Genomic DNA, 21,999 nt, shown 5'->3' with positions numbered 1-21,999 from the left:
TCCCAAAAGCACCAAAACTAGAAATTTTGGTGCTACCAAGGTGAAAATCGTATGACTACGGCTGCTCAACAAGTTGAAGTTGTTCGATCCAACATGGCGATGCTCTAGCACAAAATGAAAACTAGGCAGATTAGACCAGAAATTGAATGTGAAACAAATCAAAGATCATACAAACATGACATTTAACGCTGGACAGAGAATATGGACTCCATTTCTTTTAAACTACTCTTTTATCTTCATAAAATTACTGGAGATCATCCAAAACAAGCTATCATCACCTTCTCCTGTTGCAATCAAAGATAGACAATGAGCTGGAGAAAGAACAACTTCCTCCTTTATTCCTTCAACATATGTGCCCTGCACAATAAAAGTTAGTGCTATAAGAGGAGAGTCCACAATAATGGTTCCATGTGACAGATCCTACACCACCATGAAGAGGACACATTTACAGCCCCATATGATTTCAAGTTTTGAGAAATCAAGAAATCATAGGCAGTGTCTTTGACTGAAACCAAGCATGGCAACGGTTCTTCTTGTTAGTGTGCAAGCATGACAAGAATACCACCAATTGAAACATGCATTGACACCAATTTGCTGTACTGACCTGTGCATCTTCATCACTAGATTCTAGTAGGACACCAATTGGCTGTACTGACCTGTGCATCTTCACGCACCCTCAGATTTTGCCCTGCAGGATCTAGCAAGTCATTTATAACCTGAATAACAACAAACCAATAAAAAATTAGCTCTACAGAAAGTAGAAGGCTAAACCGCACAAGAAGTGTGTTTCATTCATGCTTTCCTAGATTCTGTCCTGCAGGATCTAGCAAATCATTTATAACCTGAATAACAACAACCAATCAAAATTTAGCTCTAAAGAAATGAGAAGGCTAAACAGCACAAGACGTGTTTCATTCATGCTTTCCTAGTAGAATCGACAAACGTTCGATGACCAGATCCTCCTCTAAGAATCTCATGCTACCATTTTCACCGTGAACACACTACTACATTGCATCCACTACTACGTTCGATGTCTTTCAAGTCAATAAGACCTCTAAGAATCTCATGCTACCATTGTCACCGTGAACACGCTACTACATTGCATCCACAATCAGTAAATGAAGAAATAATTGGAAATAGAAACACAATAGAAAAGCGTGAACCTCATTATAAATCTCCAGGTAAGAGACTCGAAGAAGGAATTCTCGCCCTGGTGTCTACAAAACAAAATCCGACAGCACAGGATAAGTCACCTCTTTCTCATGTGAAGCTATTACAGGTATACATTAAGACAAGACATACTCTGCCAATTGGCCAGCCCAAGTATATTTACTTCCGTCAATCATTATCTCAGTCATTGCATGATAGTTTTGAGCTGCAACAGATTGATCAACAAAACTACGAAGTGTTTTTCCACTGCTTTTAGATGTACTTTAGTGAGAGCCTCTCATTTTGAGGGTTCTCCAATATAAGATAAAATAGTGGTTTTTACAACAAAAAATAAAAGTGTGTGTGGGTATACTTGGGTTGGAGTATATCTTTCAAAGAAACAGTTGCCTGCAAGGTGGTACCAAACGTTATGTACTGTACGGATCCGTACGTACTGTACGTTGTTTGGTACGGAAAAAAATGTAAGGTACGTAAAAATACGTACCATTGATAAAAATACATAAAATCTCAGAAATTTCAACCACCTACATAAAATTTCAGTCCATGTCCACATTGACATATAAAACTTTCGAAATAGAGACACAACAAGGTCACAAACCTCTGTCTGGATTCATGTGCTTCAACCGTCTGCTTCCCTCCATGATCCCACTTGTCCTGCTCCATGCTCACCTCAGATGCTACACCTGAAGCTCCTACATTCTGGTTCTACCTATCTTCTACTGGTTCATGGTCTTTATCTGTTTTGCCTCTTCTGGATCTAGCCCTGAGAATGTCCATGGCATCTATGATGCACATGACATCCCCCTCTGCTAAACTTGATGACGGGAATCCAACCTGCTCTTGGATGACTGTCATCATCCCAATCTTGTTCCGAAGTCCCTCTGTCATCATCCATCCCTGGCAAAACCTTTTTCTCTGAAAATCCGGTCTGTTCTCCAAACCACTCTGTCTCTGATGAAGATCTATGCATCTGGTCTTCCTCTAGTCCACAATCCATTCCTGCCCTGACTCTGAACACCGTCTTGGTCTTCATTCCTCGAACTGAGTCTGGCACTCTCACATCACCCTTGGAGGATCAACCTCCCTTGGGACCGTTACCTGAGAACCTATCTGGCTCACGGAACTGCCATCCCCATCTGGCACTGTGGAACACCACCAACAAACCTCCTGGGAGTTCTTCCCGATCTGTGTTCTTGCCTTGGGCTTTGAATCCGTGTACTATCCTGTACCTTGGACCTGTACACCATCATATGGGACTGAATCAGCGTTTAGCCTGGCTGAGCCTGATGCTCTGATACCAATACAATATGCGGAAGCTCTGGGTAGTCTTCTTTCAGCCCTAAACACTCTTGGAAACCTTCTGATGCAAAAACGCACCATCTGATGCAAAAACGCAGGTAGAGAGAGAGTAGAGAGAGAGAGTGAGAAGTGCTGGAAATTCAGTATATACTATGGTACAAAAAGGGTACATATCTGCAGCCATGGGCTGCCTTCATAAAAAGGTGGTTAACCCTAAAATCTGTCCCCTATGGGACCTCTAAGGATCCAAACCCCTAGTGGGATTGAATGAATAAGACATTGAGCAAGGGGGGCTATTTATAGCCCCTTGGAATAAATGGTGAACTGGCCGACTGCTGGTCGGCCAGTTACAAGTTCATCAAAGTCCCTTTAATGCAGCCCGACTGGATCTTATCCATGTTCTTGATGCGCTTGCTGCTGTCCACTCTGCTGACTTCAGCCGATAGCTATCCTGGCAGCTAACATCTTCCTCAGCATTGAAGTCCACTTGGGAAAAACCTCTCCCAAGCAACCTCACATCTTTGAAGTGGAGTACGAAGTCGAAGGGCAATGCTGACACAAATACCCAACCACACGCCTGGAGATGGGATGAATGTGACCTGAAGATTTTGGCAATGAGGGTCGTTTTAGTGTCTTTTTTCAATCTTGGCGAAGAGGCTCGCAAGCTCAGCTTCTATAAAATTAAAGGTTTGCCACGCTAATCTGAGTGAAAAGAGGCTGGACTGAACACCAAGAAAAACTTTCCAACACTGAGGCTAAACGGGAAAAGAAGGGGGAAGGCCCAAACCAAGGCCGGGCAGCAGGCCGAGGTAGGGCAGCAAGGAAGAAGAGCCGGGCAAGGAAAGAAGGCACAGCAGAGGGGGGCAATGGCGGGGGGGTTACACTCCTCTTTTGGTTAACAGACCAGAGCGGACAGGTTGTCCGCTGCAGATAAGTCACATCAGACAAGCTGTGGTGATTGTAAAATGTGAATTTTGATATCAAATAAGATCACTTTTTAAGAAATGTTGTCAAAATAATGCCATGTTTTCTTTTGTTGAGACTGCAGGATCGGTTTTAGCTGGATATTCTAAAGGTTTTTGGTTACAAGGGATTAATACCTTTCAAGCTGGAAAGAATGCCACCTTGATAGTGGAACGATTTGATGCACACAAAAACAAAATTAGTCCTCTTGTGAGGATGGTTTTGTATTTTTATACGACACTGATGGATGGAAGCTTACTTGACAAGAAGTGTGGTCTTGAGGGCTTTACTAGACACACTACACTCATATTTGCCCCTACATTATCTGGAACTTTTGGATGCATATGACTGACCGAGCAGAGAATGAGATACAAGGTTCGGCCCAGTCACTCCCAGAAGTTACTTTTTTGTATACCAGTACAGTGGTTTCTAGTGTGGTGTGTTTTTGTACTAACTGGTACCTAATTGTGGGTTACTTGATCATTAGAGTTCAAATCTCCTTGCATGTTGTACAGGTCTATTACATTCAAGGCAAGTCCCTTAGGGCAAAATTTAGACAGGCAGCGGAAACGATGTTTGAAACCAACCAAATCCAATGGGCAAATAGGGAGGTCAAGGAGCCAGTAATACATGAATCAGGAGCCGAAGAGATCTTTGTTTGTGACATTACGGGAAAACCAACTCCCATGTGTAATAAGGCATCCACACTAAATGATCTCCATCGCCCTATAGCAAGAGCCTTTTAATATGATGCTTTAGGAATTAGACTGCGTATTTATTTATTTTCCAAGAGAAGCGGACAAAGATAACACAACGAACTAGAATCTCTAGTAATTGTAACCCTCGTAAAGCCACCGAGTATCTGAAGGTCAGAAGAGGTACCTCTTGGATTATACTAAAAACATGTTTTACTGCCAATGGAATGATCCCAGGAGATTTTTGATCACCCTGCCAAGGTAAATCAAACACAACAAATCTAATGAGTCCATTCTTTAAACACACAACGTGCATGATCCCATTAAAATGACATCGTCATAATATAGAATGAGTAACACGGTGGATGTACGCTTGTTCAAATCAACACTACTCTACTAAGGGTGTGTCCAATCGGTAGACTTACATGCATCGTATGTGTTTTTCCACTGCTAGTGACACCATATGCAAACACTGTACCTGATCAAAAGACATAGCAAGAACATTGGGTACTGTGTTTCGGTAGATTAGCCACACAAGCAAGAAGATATGAGCATGACCAGCATTATGCTCCAGCTATCGAAATATGATTGCTTCAGATAAAATTGATTATTTAGAAATCCATTTTGATTAGAAATGCCCCAAAAATTACACAACAGTAAGTAAAATAGGCAATACACTTATTCTACTAAAAAAAAAGCTCTTACCATTGACTCCCATCATTGCACCACTGACCACATGTTGAGCAGCCGCATCGTACACATGTCTTGTTGTAGTTGCAGGACCGAACACTCGGTCTGCACAGCAGGAAGAAATATTTGATAAAAAATACAGAAGAAAACAACTATCCTTAAACTTCTTATGCATCTTGCTTCAATTCAATTCTGTAACCTCAACTATGGTCCTGTTTAACTTTTTTTGCGAAAAAGGGAGTCTACAAAATCATGGCTAGAAATCTTCATCACACAGAGTGTAAGGTAGTAACAGCCAGTCAGGGGTGCAGTGATGCCAAGAGAGTCCAGAGTGGGAGTCAAAGAGAAGAAAATCCCAACCCACTCCTTCATGAGGAAGACGCTCTTTGCTTGAAGTGATCTAGAAGGTCCCTGTATACAGACCAATTGGCCATTAGGGTATGAATAATATCTCCTCAAATGGTACAAATGCACTGAGTGTCATAAATCTGGGTGCTCTCGATCGCCTCAGTACATCTAGCCTTCCAAAACTGCCAGGCAGTGATGCTGGCAATAATCTCCCAGGTGGTATCAAGTCTTCCCAGGGACGATGTGGCATGTGATCAAGGAATATCCTGAAGTGTGCAGCTCTGGCCCATCCCTCTGTGGATCATGCTGGCAGAGTCATGGTCCTCACCCTCAAAGAGAGCCTGTGGTCGACTGAGTGAGCCATGCAATAGAGCCTCAGGTGATGTGTATAGTACCTCTCAGTCTGGGCTATGGAGCTCCATATCCTCTGTGCAACTCTGCAGCCCCAAAGACAATGATGTACAATCTCAGAGGCAATCAAGCATGTAGGGCATGCTGGATTGTCGGAATGGGCAGCGGAAATGAGACAAAACACCTGAGAGAAATGAAACACAGAACTGCTGAGAGAGAAGCACTGTATAAACTCTGCTATATACACTATATCCGGTACAAGACTGAGTGGGGGGCAAGGCCCACATATATATGGGCTGGGGCTGCTGGTCGGCCACTACAAAACAGGCCAACAGCCCCTGGACAAGCCCACGACTGGATAATATCGAGTCGGCCAGCACAAAATGCAAGTCAGCCTGCAAGTAATCAAGTCGGCCAGCAGAAAAATATGGGCCCCACCTGACCAGACATACCTACAGGCTGACAGGGAAAAACAGCACCCCCACAACTAGAAAAATGGAGAAACTCATATACGGGCGGGCACACCCACAACACTGGCCCTCACTCCCTATAGTGTAATATGATGCAGACAGGAGATGACTGCTAACACCCCGTCTCAGCTCTTGGATGTGGAACCAACCCCAATGAGCTAGAGTGCTGACGGAGCATCTGCTGAGGTAGAGATCTCGTGAAGAGGTCCGCCACATTGTCCTCCATCGAACAAAAGATAAGCAAGATGTCACCAGCCAAAATCTTCTCATAAACAAAGTGATATTGTATCTCTATGTGCTTGGTCTAGGCATGGAAGACCGGGTTCCGAGCAATAGCTATACAACTCTGGTTGTCGAACTCGATGACCGTGGGTTCCTTATGTGGAAACCCAATCTCGCCAAGTAACCTCCGCAGCCAAACCACCTCGCAAGCAGCACCACAAGCAGCCCGATACTCTGCCTCGATAGAAGACAAGGCAATAGTTAGCTACCTCTTACTGCTCCAAGAAATCGCTCCTGAGCTAAGGGTAAAGCTGTATCTTGAAGTAGATCTCCTTGTGTCTAGATCTCCTCCCCAATGAAAGTCACTCCAACCTCGGACACTGACTCGGTCCTCCGTTCCCCTTCCAGTGTTATAAAAGAGTCCAAGATCCTTCGTACCCTGCAAATACCACAAGATCTGCAATCCTACGTCCCGATGAGTCTTCAAAGGTGTCTGCAAAAATGAGCTCAATAGCCCCACTGGAAAACTCAAGTCCAATCTGGTGTTCAGCAACCAAATCAATGAACTGACAAGCTTTCGATACAAGGAGGCATAACCTGCTCACAAGAATCATGTTCAGTAAGTTTGCTATTCGGGTCCATCGGAGATGAAATAGGCTTGCAGTTCTCCATCCCAAAGGCCTGCAGCAACTCATGAACATACCGCTACTAAGAAACAAAGAACCCCCTTTGGGTTTGCCAAATCTCCAATCCCAAAAAGAAATGAAATAAGCCTAAATCCGTCATCTCAAACTCCTTTGACAAGGCCATCGTCGCAGCTATGCACATGACCGCCAGTGAGAATAAGATCATTCACATAGAGGATAAACAAGGTGATCATACCATGTTCCCGAAAGAGATACAAGTTCGGATCTGCAACTGATCTCTGGAAACCCTTTCTAAGAAAGAAAGAATCAATCTTTTGGTTCCAAGCCCTGGAAGCCTGTTTAAGACCATACAAGACCTTCCGTAACCTGTAGACCATACCTTTTGATCTCGGAACCTCAAGGCTTGGACGGAGCTCAACATACGCCTCCTTTGCAAGTCACCATTCAGGAACACAAATTTCACATTCATCTGATACATTGGCCACTACACTGAGAAGAGGTAAGGGCAAGAACTGTCCGAATAACTCTTTCAACAGCGAGCGGGGTTAGGGTTTACGACGAAGCAGTTGTTTATCAGATCAAAAGAGGGGCATCACCATGAGCTCAGAGGAGGCTGCTGCCCCACTTGCCACTGTGCCTGAGTCGGTTCTGAAGAAGAGGAAGCGCGATGAGCAGTGGGCCCTCTCACGGAAGAAGCAGCCCAGGAGTCTAAACTGAAGAGTGTTGCCAACAGGAAAGTCATCTTCAAGCGAGCCGAGCAGTATATCAAGGAGTATAGACAACAGGAGGAAGATCTCATCAGGTTGAAGCGAGAAGCTAAGCTGAAGGGCGGTTTCTATGTCGATCTTGAAGCAAAGTTGCTCTTTGTCATTCGCATTAGGGGTATCAATGACAGAGGATGTACTGCTAGATATTTGGGATGCCAAGTTGGGATTGATATTTCTCCTGCACAGCAGTTTGCTCCGGTACTTATGAGTATCCGGAAGAAGCTCCTCCATTTAGCCTCCAGAACTTTGGTGGCTAATCAAGTTTTGCTTCAACTTGGTTTATTGCCTCTTGTTGGTGCTTCTCTCGTGCATGCATTGGCCAATTGCGGAGATTGATCCGCAATTTTCTCTGGTCGGGCTTGGATGGCACCTCAGACACTCGTGCCAGGGTTGCTTGGCTCACAGTTATTCAGCCCAAAAGAGAGGGGGGCTTGAATATTATCAATCCGGATGTTCAATGCAGGGCGTTGCTTTGCAAACTTGTGGTCAGAGGTTTCCTAGCAGGCACTGAGCCTTGGAAGGATTTTTTCTTGTCTCGGATTTCCAAATGTACACCTAGGGTCGGGAGAGACTGGATGCCCAACACACGTTTTTTGTTCACAGAGGCTGATATTAGGGCACCATCTTCCCCTCTTATTGCAGCCATTGTCAGAGCATGGAGAAGCATGAGATATTTTTTGCAACAAAGGCTTCCTAGGTCTTTGGACGAGGCTGACCGACAACCTATTATGTGGTAGGATGAGGCTGATCGGCCACTTGGTGCATCTCGTTATACGCAATGGTCAGGATGGGAGAGATGCGCATACACAGTTCTTGCTCTTGGAAGACCTCTAAGAGTCTTCCGGAGGATCAAAGAGTTGCATCCACTCAGCATCTTAGGGGCTCTCGCATTCGTATTGATCAGATTGATGCAACTATTCCACATGAGTGGCTTTCTGGGACCTTTCACGGAGACTATCATCCGAGTTGGCTGGGAGTTTTTTCGAGGATAGGCATACCTCTGCAGATCATTGCTCTGCCAGGCCAGGAGGATACAGATTTCCTTATGTATTCTATCATGCCTGGTGGGAGATTGAGGAGATGTAGTATAGAGGAGATCATACCAAACACTAGGCTTAGTCCAGTGAGGATTGTTGGTCGCTCGGGGAAGCACTGGTTCATTGACCCTTCTCCTCAGATATAGTGACTCATGTATTAAGTGACTAAGGTTGAGTAGAAGGGTGAGAGAAGGGTGTGAGTGTGAATGGACTTGAGGTCCACTTGTTCACCTATTTAAAGGTGAGGCCATGAGGCATTTTGCATGAGAGCAAAGCCTAGTTGTATGTATAAGCAACTTAATAAGCAAGATATTATTCTTGTATTTTGTGAGCCTCCTCTCCACACACTTGATCTATCATGAGCACCACGTTTCTCATCATGGTATCAGAGCCTAGGTGATTTGAACCACTTGTGGTGTAGATTAGGTCAAAAACATCCATTTTTTCCTCATCTTCTTTGTGTGGAGCTCAACCCCCAGCCCTTGGAGGCCTTCCACAGGCGTGTAGAGAGCTCAATACTCCACGCATTCTTCATGAAAGTTGAAGAGCAGCACCGGGCGCTTCATTTCGTACATGCAATTTTTGAAAACCCTCTTGCTGCGCCGCATCATTTCACTTGCAGTCCACCGGTGCCCTTCTCTGCTTCATGCGATGGCCGTACAGCCATACAAGGGCTGTAGGCCATAATAACCTAAGCCCTCTTAGGGCTTTGGTAGCCCAAGGGTTGAGGACTCCACAGCTGCAATCTCAGCTTATTTCGTCCACGGATGCGCTGGCTGGAGGAGAAAAACCAGGCGCCTCTTTCATTTTCACTCAAGCTTTCTATTAAAGCTTGAGTTTTTTGGGTTTTGTTCTCTCTAATCATCTCTCCCTTCCTCTAATCACTCAAGTGTGAGAGTGCATTAGTACTGCTGGTCCTTATCTTGATTTTGAAGTGTTTTCCATCTACATGAGGTAGCCATAAACCTCATACCCATCAAGCTTCAACATCAACACCAATTTTTATACTTTCAAAGTGATTAAAGTGTGCTTCTAAGCACTAATTGTGTTATTTAACACTAATTACTTTATAAATCCAGCAAAGGGAAAGTGTTCTTAAACACTAATAGTGTTATTAAACACTAATGGTGAGTCAATCACCAAAATAAGTGTTATTTTACACTAAAAATGTGCTTTTTAGCACTAATTGTGTTTTATACACACAAATGGTGATATTAATCATCAACTAAAGTGTTGCTAAACACTAAGGTGGTCTTAACCATCAAAGGAGGAGGTCATCTACATTACGGAGGCTCTTCTTCACATCAACATGGAGGCCGGGCACACACCATAAGTGCTACATTTCAAGTCTTCATCAACAAACCGCTTCTTCCAAAGAAATGGTGCAACCATGAACCAATTGTTTTCATCTCATAAGCTAAAGAGGTTGAAGAATTCTGTTTTTTTATCATAAAACTCAGATTTTTGAGTGTTCTTAAAGTTGGGCACATGTACATTAAGTGCTCATCTTCAATGTTTATGTGTGTTACCCTTGAGGCCCTTGTTTGTAAGAGGCATAGGCAAGCCATAAGCCATATGTTCTCGTTTCCCAAGCCCAAGGCACTTCATTCCGCTGCATATTCTGATTTTTCATCGCATAAGATGAGTTGTAAGGTTAAGCATAGAATCCCTAAATGCTCTACCTTATTGGTTGTCATGATTTTAAGCATTTTTTGGCATTACTTTTGTAAGAGGCATTGGCAACATTATGAGCCATGTCCTCTCCTTCTTGAGCCAAAGATGATAATTCTTATTTGTTTGAGTATTTACCTCTACCAATTACTCATTAAGCTTGTAACTTCAAACCCTAAAGGGTATCATTTAACTAACATGCATAAAAGCTATTGTAATTGTGGAGTAGACACTGCCCTTGACCAATGCATAAGGCAAGTGGTAAGACCCTCCCATTCCCTTCCCCATTTAAATCTACCTCATTACTCATGGAGGAGATATACTATTCAAGGGAGCATCAAGCATGTTGGAGGACCATCTAAAAGCAAACCACTTAAGCAAGGGTGGCAGCCTTGTCATGATCATTGTGTGAGAATGGTTAAGGTGGAAAGCATATGGTGGAAGCAATGGCATGTATCTCTCAAGCATGTCATCTACAAGAAGCCAAGTAAACACAAAGAGTGGGGTGCACCATCATTGAGGTGTACATCTTCATCGACAAACAAATAAAGACTTAGATGGCATCAATGTAATAGCCTCTAAGGCTCTAGGAACACTTTTGTAAATCCTAGATAACCACACCTATATTCAAGCCTTGTACGCCTAATGTTATAAAGGCATCTTATGTCCAATACCACCTATTCCATCCTTCCATAGCTGGTATTGAGGGGGGGTATTAAGTGACTAAGGTTGAGTAGAAGGGTGAGAGAAGGGTGTGAGTGTGAATGGACTTGAGGTCCACTTGTTCACCTATTTAAAGGTGAGGCCATGAGGCATTTTGCATGAGAGCAAAGCCTAGTTGTATGTATAAGCAACTTAATAAGCAAGATATTATTCTTGTATTTTGTGAGCCTCCTCTCCACACACTTGATCTATCATGAGCACCGCGTTTCTCATCATCATGGCTCTTGGTATTTGTGGCTATATGGTGACAGTCCTATCAGATATCTCCAATGGGATCCATGAGAGTGGGAGTGGATTGATACCTTCGATCCTTTGAAAAGCCTTCCTTTTTTCAGTTTCACTGTTCGGAATGCCAAGCTTCTCCTCACTCGACAGATGCATAGGATCCCTACTCTCAGGCCTCATTGGGAGAGCTATAATATTTCCCAAGTGATACAGCGCAGACCCCTATGTATATTCAGAGGGAGATATGCCAAGGTTGCATCCGTAAGTACGTACCTTATGCTAAGGTACATTTTAGTGTCGATACAGTACTGTATGGTACCGATCCGTACGTGGTAGTTTTTTTTTCCCTCAATTGGCCTTTGGCCCAAGATCCTCCCGTAGTGACCAATTTTTCACCGCCCATAGGGACCCACCTGTAGCCGCTTATTTATCCAACTGCCGAGGGAGCACCAAGGGAGGTTTTGAACCCAAGACCTCTTGGTCCTAGGCAAACACCTTCACCACTTGAGCTATCATCTCATTGGCAAGTACATGGCAGTTTTTAAAAACATTTTGGACCAAAAAAAATCCTAGGTCGGCTATTGTGCCGATTTTAGCAAAGTGCGAACATAGTCATTCCTCTCATTGATCCAAACATTACAACGAGAGATGATGATGTGGTGCCAGCTGTTGCAGTCACCGCCATTGTAGAGCCAGTGCTGAGAGTATGATAACGAAGGAAACATGTTGACAGATGGAGATCTTGAATCTTCATCTTCTTCATCATCTGATGGTGATGAAGTGGATTGATCATTGAGCGCTCTGCAATGTGCAATGATAGTGACACTACTGACTAGAACTATTATTTTTTGGCTTCTCTAGATAGTAAACTATCTTTTAACTTATAAATTTTGATTGATTGCTTATAGAATGTAACCCGTGGCATTTCAGTCATGGGTACTCAACGTTTGAGTGATTCCATTTCGTGAAACCTATTTATGCTACTCAACGTTTGATTCCATTTCCTGAAACCTATTTATGCTTTTGTTTACTGATAGCTCTCATTTTGGTAATTGTGTTGCTGTTCAGAAATGAATTGTTTTTCAAATTTAAAGTTTGCAATTTTTCATTCATTTTTTGTGTATATATATACACTATATAGTATAGTTTTATGTTTTTACATACTTTACATATTTAATGTACCTCAAAATCTCAACCCGTACTTGAATGTGTACCTTACGTACCTGATTCGTACCGTACCTTGCATACCTTTCCACCTTGGGATATGCATGCATTGATTATACTTTATGTAGATGATTTGATCATCACAAAGAACCATGAGAAGAAGATCTAAGCTACAAAGGCAAGCTTACATCAAGAGTTTGAGATGAGTGATGTCGATCTTCTGCATTTCTTCCTCAGGATGGAGTTTTGGCAGCAAGCCAACTCTATCTTTCTTTCTCAGTAGTGCTATTGCAAAGAGGTACTTCAAGCTTTTAGGATGGCTGAGTGCAAACCCCTTTCTTCCTATGGATCCAGGTAGCAAGAAGTCCAAGTATGATGATTCCCCTTTGGCTAATGCTATTTTGTACCGGAAACTAGTTGGATCTTTGATCTACCTAGCTAACACTCGTCCAGACATCAATTATTCAGTGGGGGGTTTCGAGTTAGTTTTCTTCTCAACCCTAGCAAAACCATTAGAGAGCTTGTCTCCGTGTTCAAAGCAAGGTGACACAAACTTATGGCATTTTGTAGAGCATAGGAGCACTTTTGTCAGGGTATACAAACTCGGATTGGGCTGGTAATGTTGATACCAAAAGATCAACTACTGGATACTGTTTCTCACAAGGTTTTGGTCTCATTTCATGGTGCAATAAGATGCAGGCGACATTTGCGCTTTCATCCACTGAAGCATGGGCTGCCACTTGTGAAGTTGTTTGGCTCTCAAGATTAAGCATGTTGTCGAGATGTTGCTACCATTATAAGTGTGGTAGTCAAAGTTCCTTAGCTATGGCCAAGAACCAAGTGTTCCATGCTAGGACAAAGCATATACAGGTGCAGTATTACTATGCCCGAGAGAAGATTTTGACTATGATATCTTTCTAGAGTATTGTCCATCTCAGGACAATGTAGCACATATCTTCACGAAGGCACTGCCATGAGATCAGCTTGAGCATCTACTTCAGAAGGTGGTTGTTGGCCCACAACCAAGATGTGAGAGGGGATGTTAAAGACGGGTACATAGGAGTGGTCATCTCCCGGTTGTGATCATGAAAGAGAGGTAGGGGGAAGGGAGGGAGGGAAGAAGAGGGTGTCCTAAACACAAGGGAGGAGAGGGACATGGCAATAGTATTTACCTCTCATATAATTTGTGTCTCATTTACGTCTGACCCTCCTAATCTACTTGTTCTCATCCTTAATCCTTAAGTTTCTCTAGGCCTCTGTCCTATCGTACAACTAGAGCTCACAAATGGACACCACCCAACTTATGTATGTATGTATGTATGTATGTATGTATGTATGCATATACATGTATATGTATATATGTATACATGTATATGTATATATGTATATATGTATACATGTATACATATACATGTATACATGTATACATGTATACATGTATACATATACATGTATACATGTATACATGTATACATGTATACATATACATGTATACATGTATACATGTATATGTATACATGTATATATACATGTATATGTATACATGTATACATATATATATATATACTTTTATATATATATATATGCATGCATGCATGTATGTATGTATGTATCATAGTTGCCAGGTGTTTTATAAGCGTTTCTTTCAAATCCCATATGTTTCAAATGTGTTTCATACAAAACCGGGGGGGTTGCAGGCCCCAAAATTTATATATAAGTTTATAATATGTAAAAAATATGTTCCCTTCCCTGCAAAACAATATTAAACATGCATCATTTACACATCAAAACATGTTTTCAAGTTAAACCTAAAGAAATCGTATAGTTTCCAGGTGGACACGAATGAAACATGTTTCATTTGAACGTTTATAAAACGTTTCGTTTCATTCAAACTGAATGAAACGCGTTTCATTGCAACTATGACATGTATATGTATATATGTATGTATATAAAATAAGAAATATCTAGCATCCATACAAAAAGAGCATGAAAGACAATGGTAATATTGAAATGAAAGCTAATCTATTAACTACTAAGCAATGATCATTGACTAAAATAATTAAAAAATGGGCCAAATAAGTGTTGTACATTGAGCCTCATATTTGGTACGAAGACCTTATCTGTACGAGGCACGGTACGTATGGAGTGGTATGGAAAGTACTGAAGGTACACATCATATGAGTACGGATACGGAATGCAACTATGCCTAGGACAGAGCAAACCAGTAAGTTTCCCTATTGAGGGATGACCTCCCACCCAAGCTCCCACCCATTCATCCCGAGGATCATCGCATTGAGTTGGTCCCCAAGACACAGCCACCCAGTAAGTTTCCCTATTGCCTTTATAACGGATTGGAGGGTCAACTAGAGCAGCAGTTATCTCTGTTACTTTGGGCTAGATTTATCCCGCACGCCATCCTCGTCATTTGCTACACCCATCTTCTTCATGCAAAAGAAAGACAAGACCGCATGTTTGTGTGGACTACAGGACATTGAATAAACTCACCGTTAAAAATAAGTTCCCAATGACCACGATTGTACATTCTGGAGCGTCTCAATGTTATTAAGTATTTCTCAAAAATAGGCCTCAAGAGTGCCTATCACCAAGTTCGGATTCTTTCGCTCGACATTCCAAAGACAACTTTCCAAACCGAACCTGACCTTTATGAGTTCGTGGTGATGCCCTTCAGTCTCACCAATGCACCAACGATGTTCAATAAAATGATGTCTCAGTACTCATAGAGTTAATTGAAAAGTGTGTATTCATCTTCTTGGATGGTATACTGATCTTCTCTGCCACTACAGAACAACATAAGCAAGATGTGAAGAAGGTCTCGCAACCTTTGCGGGACAAAAAGCTCTACATCAATGAGAAGAAGAGCGAATTTGGCCAATTAGAGATCCATTATATGGGATACGTGATCAGTGCTTCTGGTACTTGTCTTCACCCTAAAAGGTGCAGGCTATATTGGATTCTGTTCAAGGACATGAAGACACATCGACAAAGTGTTTGTTACGAGAACAAGGATCTTGAGACATTAAAGAAAGTGGCCTCAGAATCACCAGCTCTTAAGTTGGCATCATGGGAATGACCCATTTGAGGTTATCACTGACCCTAGCAATCTTGCCATAATAGTGGCTTCTTACAACTACAAGCTAAATGATGCCGAGAAGAATTATTTGGTGTATGACAAGGAGCTATTAGGGGTAATCACAGCTCTCAAGCAACCTTTCCTTTATGAGAGGAAATTCACAGGAAGACTGATCACCAGGCACTTAAATGGTTGCAAACCATGCCTAGTGTCCAATGGAGTGATAGGTAAGCCAAGTGGAATCAAATCTTCCAACAATTTGGAGGCATGATTAAGTATATCCTTGGCGAGAATAACCATGTTGTTGATGTTTTTAGTTAGAAATCCACCATTCAGATGTTGCAAGGGTCCACTATGCTAGAAATTCAAGGTAAAGATTTGGATGGTATGAAGACACAAAGTATGTGGATTCGATAGAATTCGGACTCCATACAATTTGCCCCTCGGTTTAGAACGGAGTCATTATATACAACGCAAGACTGTTGGTTGTTCTACACGAACCAACTATGCGTATTAAAGAAAACTTCTTCATGATACCCATGATTCTCTTGTTGGGGATCGTCGTGGTATCAATTGTACCTTGGAGAAGTTAGAGCAGTTAATCTATTGGCCAAAGAAGAGAAGGTACATCATCCACGCATGCTAGATTTGCCAACACGTGAAGGTTACACACTCAAAGAAGCAAGCTGGATTGCTTCTGATCGGGGTCCCGCACATCGGGCCGCAATGCGTCCCATCATGCCAATGTGTCATATAACTCGGCTCCATCAGCCATTGAGTGCGTCACAGCGCGATGTGTCATATAACTCGGCTCCATCATGCATCACAGCACGATGGGATACATGCGTCCCATCATGCCAATGTGTCATATAACTCGGCTCCATCGGCCATAAGCAAGACCTTGTCGGGTCACACCCATCTCATGTATCCCCGGCCCGGCTCCACGGCCTTGTGGTCTCGGGTCATTCCATCCATCTCGAATCCATGATCCAACCGGCCCGACCTCATTGGCCCGTCGGCTCAACATGGCTCGCCGTCCCAACGGCTTCGCCGTTTCCACCATTTTTCCTTCCGTCGGTTCCATTTCCGCTTCGGCATAATCGTCGTCAAGGTGGGGAGGGCAACCCCCGAGGCACGCAGCACCATGTAACCCCCACGGCAACCCGAGAAGCCTAATGTGCCTACCCGGTGCGTGAGTGCGTTCTATGTGTGCCTAGGGTCCATTTTTCGCCTCTCCTTACACTTCCTTCCGATATAGATGCATGATATGTGGCGCGGTCAAGCATACCCCCAAAGCCCCATGGGTCTCGAGTTGGTTTCCTGACCTCAGCTGGATTGCTTCAACCTTTTCCTGTTCCTAAGGGACCTTTTCAAGATATCAGAATGGACTTCGTAGGCCCTCTTTCAACAACTATGGTAACTAGGAATACACAATGTTTGACCATTGTTGACCGATTCAATAAGTTTTGCATGCTCATTCAGTGCAAGCAAACGGCCACAGCAAAAGATATTGCTTGATTGTTTATTCGACTTCGGTACCCCATTTGTGGTTTACTATGGACAATTACTTCAAACAGAGATCCCAAGTTTACTACGCATTTTTGGAGGACATTGTTTAATAACTTTGGGACTAAGTTGCTAGTGCATTTCATCAACGAACAAATGGTCTAACATAAATATATAATCAGTTGGGCTTTGATGTTCTCAAACCTTATTGCCATGACAAGCAGTCGAAATGGGAACAATATCTTCCTTCAGTGTAGACTATCCTAAATGACACTCATTCATCCAATATTGGCAGGACTCCATAGGAGGCAGCACTTGGTTTTTCTCACCTCTTCTTACGAGATGGTGTCGCCATAATTGGAGGCCAACAAAACCACAAACATTTCAGAGATTATCGAGTCTGTGAAAGAGGGCCTAGCCAAAGCACAAGAAGCATACATAAATGACACTCATCCAATATTGGCACGACTCCATATAAGAGGCAGCATTTGGTTTTTCTCACTTCTTCTTACGAGATGGTGTCGCCATAATTGGAGGCCAACAAAACCACATAAACATTTCAGTGATTATCGAGTCCGTGAAAGAGGGCCTAGCCAAAGGCATACACCAAGCAAGCCACCAAGTCTAGATGAGACGTTAACTACAGAGATGAAAATTGGGCATTTCTCCGAGGCATGAAGCAAAGGTTAAAGCAAGTGGGCAAGCATTGTCCCAAGCTCTCTTTCCGAAGCTTTGGCATGTTCCCTATTGTAAAGAAGCTTAGTGATGTCTCCATGAAGTTGAAGTTGCAAGACAGTTGGAATGTGCATGATGTCTTCCATGTCTCATGGTTGAAACCTTATGTTGGACCATCGATTTCGGATAAGCAGCAGCCTGAAGTGGTCGACGAAGTAGAAATTATTGAGCCTAAACAAATCCTCCTCCACAAGTGGAAGCATGGTTACGCTCAAAGACTCATACAGTTCTATACCAAGTTCAGAGACGGAGGCACTCACGAAGCCGTTTGGCAAACAGCTCGACAAGGAATTCTTCCAAGAGTACCGACAGGTTATTGGCAGACTACTTGGAAGCCATGCAACTACCACCAAGCTAAGCCAGAGGGAATGTCACATACACCCATGCATTGAGGTGCCATGTGACGCACTGGCTCATCATCACTGCCATACTTGTATGGAATTAGTACTTTTTAGGATTATTTTTCGTTCACCATTCTTGCTACTTCAGCTCTGCTCTCCCCCTGTTTTACTCCCTTCTCTGATGCCTTCCTAAACCACATCTCCTGCAGTTCCTTGAAAGCACATGGCCATAGCTAGCTACCTACCCCACAGTGCCTAATTTCTACATAGAACCATGTGGATTAATTAGACTATTTGTACTGAGATCACAGATTGATAAGTTCTTTTACCATTGAGAATAAACATGTACATCTAACTGCACATTCCCGTTTGTGGCCCTTTGTAAGATCTGATTTGATTGAGCAGTTGCCATGCAACTCTGAAAAGCATGGTACAGAGTGCAAATTCACAGCAAAAACAAGCAGCAATGTGTACAATCGTGTATAAAGGGAAATATCACCTACCATAGGCATATGCAGTAGCTGCATTGAATTCACTGCGAACTGTGGTGTCCCCATCTGCATACCAGGCGACTTCATCTCCTTTCTGGATTTCCCTTGAGCTGAATCACAGGCAGATGGACCATTGTAAGCACAAATTATTGGTTTGGAATACAGAAGAACGGCCAATGAAAGCAAAATGTGATGCTTTTGAGAACAGACCTGAGGGGCCGGAAGCGGACGGTAACAGTGACATTCTCCTTGGACCTGGTGGTGCTGCTGAGATGATCCACTCTCTCCGAAGTGGGGGATTTGGGACTGCCAGAGCCGACTGAGGAGGTGGAGCTCAGGTGGAAATTCTGCGGGGTGGGAGGGGTTGGCGGCGGCAAGGCCCTACCTCGACCCGGAGTAGAAGACCTTCCTGAGAACGAGGGGGTTTTAGAGACCGAGCTAGATCCGAAGGAGGTCGTCGAAGAAGGGGACTGCCCGGGCAGCTTGCCATTGACAGAGGCGGGCTTCTGGAACCGGAAGGGCGAGATCGTTCTCGGCTTGGATGATGATGAAGACATAGTTGCTGCTGCTGCGGAGGGGCCGAATTTCGCATGAGAGCGAGCTGTCCTTTGCAGGAGGTGGGGGGAATGGCTATCTGAGCATAAATGTTAGAACACGGAGGGAGAATCAAGCAATGTGTGTGTGTTGGGGGGAGGAAAATTAGGGTTTGACAGAGAAATTAGGGTTTAGAAGAGGAGACAGGAGCAGATCTCGAGTTGCAGAATGGCGTGAAGTTATAATGTAAGCTTGTGGCTATGGCGAGAGATGCAAGACTGTGGAAATTAGGGCACTGGAAAAGAGGGGGTAGCCTGGCAGAGAAGCAAAGGAAGATTGGAGGGGGCCCTTATTTGCTGCTGTTGGAGTAGAGCTACTCTTTTTTTGTATTTGCTTTGCCTTCACGAGCAGCAGCGACAGCCTTACCTGAAGGCGGGAGCATGGTGACCCCTCCAACGTCCTTTTACTCTACACAAGTGAATACAAATTAATAGATTTTCAAACCTTAACCACCCCAATAAAATAAATTAGTTTAATTTCTTTGCCCTACCTTCTTTTCCCCCCCAAGTTCCAACCTTTGAATCTCATCTCACATCCAAACCTGTCTTGGTACATCTCATGGGCATGTCATTGACTCCCCTTCCAACCTACAAATGTTCAAGGTAAGGGGCCTAATAAAGTTGCCGCACCGGGAAGTAAGACGATGGACCCCCACCATTATCGCACAACGAAAAAAGTACAGCCTCCTTTTTCTTTTCTTTTATTGGCTAATTGTGCTTTTAGTAATTACTTTGTCAGGGGCAGGGAAGCTAGCCTAGCAGTCTCATGCTCATGCTCATGCTTAGTTCAAAACTCACGCCTCTTGCACACCCAATAAAAAGTTTTTAAAAAATGCTTAATGCACTAGATAATTTCACTCAAACCATTTTAATTCCCATTAACACGAAAACCCCAAAAAAAATGTGCACCCAAAGTGAAAATGAGCCTCTACGAGACAACAAAATACTAAGGTGACACTATACTTGTTTTGGTAGTTTGGCTACATATTAGACCACATCTCATGCCATGGCCATGTCCTCTAAGTTGCCCCTTTCAAATGGTGTCCTTGTTTTGGTAGTTTGGCTACACATCACATCATGTCTCGGTCTCTTGCCATGGTCATGTCCTCTAAGTTGCAATAGGAATTTACATAGCTAGTAACCAAAACTTTAAATGTTCGGCTAGACATCACAACAATAAATGTTGCTATTTATAATGAAAACTTCAAATGTTTGGCTAGACATCACACCAATAAATGACTCTACATGTAAGCTCTGATGTAAAGTATGTGACAAGAACTAAGTGAGTGAACATATGGAATGCAACCCTATACAAGGAAAAGTTTGGTGTACAATACAATAAACAAACACCCATTCTTACTTTGTGTACTAAAACCCTCAGTCTTTGCTTGTGACACAATATATTGTATAGGTTCTTGATATCTTGTACTCAAGGGCACATCATTGTTTCCTCATAACAATATAACTTCATAGGTATCCATAAAATATTATGAAAGAAGTTGCGTGAACACAATCCATATTATTTAATGGGGCTAAGCATGACTATATATAGGACTCAAGAGAAAGACATCTTTATTATTTTCTTAAAAGACAAAACGTAGCATCTTTCCATAGTCTTGCTTTTAACGAAGTAAGCTCACATTGCGTGAAACGTAGTTAGCATCTTCTTAACCAACAATCATGTACATAAACTCACATTATAAACACTAGCAAAGTAGTGGCTTAGACATAAACCAACAATTAAATGCATCAATGTGTAAAACACAATAGCAAACTTCATAATACAAAGCACTTAATTACAAAAAGAAGCGGAGAATAAACAATATTATTGCTTGCAAACTTTGATTTACAAACCAATGGTTGTATGGCCACTTGTGTGCTCGGAGTAAGTGTTGAAATATACAAGTGAATAGGGTGTGTGCGGGAACAAGCCCTTGGTCAGAGGCTGTAAAAGAGAATCTGTAAATGTGAGAGAACCTGTGAAAAGGTGAGAAGAATCTGTGAAAAGGTGAGAAGAATCTACTGGGAGAGAATAAAGGGTAGCATGAGAAGATTTAGGAAGTGTGGAGATATTCTGGGAGAGGTGGAGAGAATCAAGCAAAGGAGGTGGAGTGAATCAAGGAGAAATCAGTGGGATTAGATGCTTGGATAACTCTATAAATTGAGGCATTGTCCTAATGAGAATTTGTTGGTTTTTGATTATCCATGCCTACATTAAGCTATTAGTTAATTACTCACTAATCACGTCTTAATTATCATCTAATCACTTTGTTAATGATGTTGATTCTAGTTTTTGATCCACCATAGCTCATCACATTGCTGTAATTTTAACATGGTATCAGAGCCAAGCCTAGAATCCTCAATTTGTGAGCCCATTATCTTACAGAAAATTATTATTTTTACCTCTTTTTCAACTAACCCCTGCACCCCCAGTCAGTGGAGGAGCTCCCTCTCCTTGTAGGCTCAACCATTGCCCAAGCCTTTTTAGGTACTCATAGTAGACTCAAGGGCCTACACATAGCCCAAAGAAATTGAAGCAAATCAGCGCAGAACATCGGCGGCGGCGGCACGAATTGCAGGCACCATTTTTTTGGAGGAAATCTGAATTTTCTACTTCATGAAATCAAATTGGTCAAATTCCTCATAGCTCCAGGGGTTTACAAGCATGCTCTACAAGCTGGTGAAGTCAGAATTTGATTTGATCAAGTCTACAGTGAGATCCAAGCGCTTCATCAAATCTGCAGGTGACTTTGGTAAAACAAAGATTAAGCATTCAATGTTTGGTTAAATCTTGTGTTTC

The 21,999-nt window shown here is 42.7% G+C and overlaps 1 protein-coding gene across 4 annotated transcripts in view; it reads right to left on the bottom strand.

Moving 5' to 3' along the window:
* Positions 1 to 19,799, bottom strand: part of LOC147612203 (kinesin-like protein KIN-7C, mitochondrial) — a 40,146-nt gene extending 20,347 nt beyond the window's left edge. For 3 of the 4 annotated variants that reach the window (XM_086784094.1, XM_086784096.1, XM_086784097.1), the window contains exons 1-9: positions 18,817 to 19,608; positions 18,619 to 18,716; positions 4,833 to 4,922; positions 4,553 to 4,605; positions 4,315 to 4,380; positions 1,164 to 1,217; positions 657 to 716; positions 279 to 357; positions 37 to 104 (exon numbers count right to left, since the gene is read on the bottom strand). In XM_086784094.1, the coding sequence (XP_086640220.1) occupies positions 37 to 104; positions 279 to 357; positions 657 to 716; positions 1,164 to 1,217; positions 4,315 to 4,380; positions 4,553 to 4,605; positions 4,833 to 4,922; positions 18,619 to 18,716; positions 18,817 to 19,163 (915 nt within the window). In that variant the 5' untranslated portion in view covers positions 19,164 to 19,608. Of the gene's footprint in view, positions 1 to 36; positions 105 to 278; positions 358 to 656; positions 717 to 1,163; positions 1,218 to 4,314; positions 4,381 to 4,552; positions 4,606 to 4,832; positions 4,923 to 18,618; positions 18,717 to 18,816; positions 19,609 to 19,690 lie in introns of those variants that run through there. The other variant, XM_086784095.1, reaches the window with a different exon arrangement.
* Between the last annotated feature and the right edge of the window lie 2,200 nt (positions 19,800 to 21,999).

The sequence above is a fragment of the Cibotium barometz genome, chromosome 46, assembly GCF_041138505.1.
Source record: "Cibotium barometz isolate CiBa-2024 chromosome 46, ASM4113850v1, whole genome shotgun sequence".
NCBI classification, from domain to species: Eukaryota; Viridiplantae; Streptophyta; class Polypodiopsida; order Cyatheales; family Cibotiaceae; genus Cibotium; species Cibotium barometz.
The sequence above is the reverse complement of the archived record's forward strand: the minus strand, read 5'-3'. Positions and strand labels throughout refer to the sequence as shown.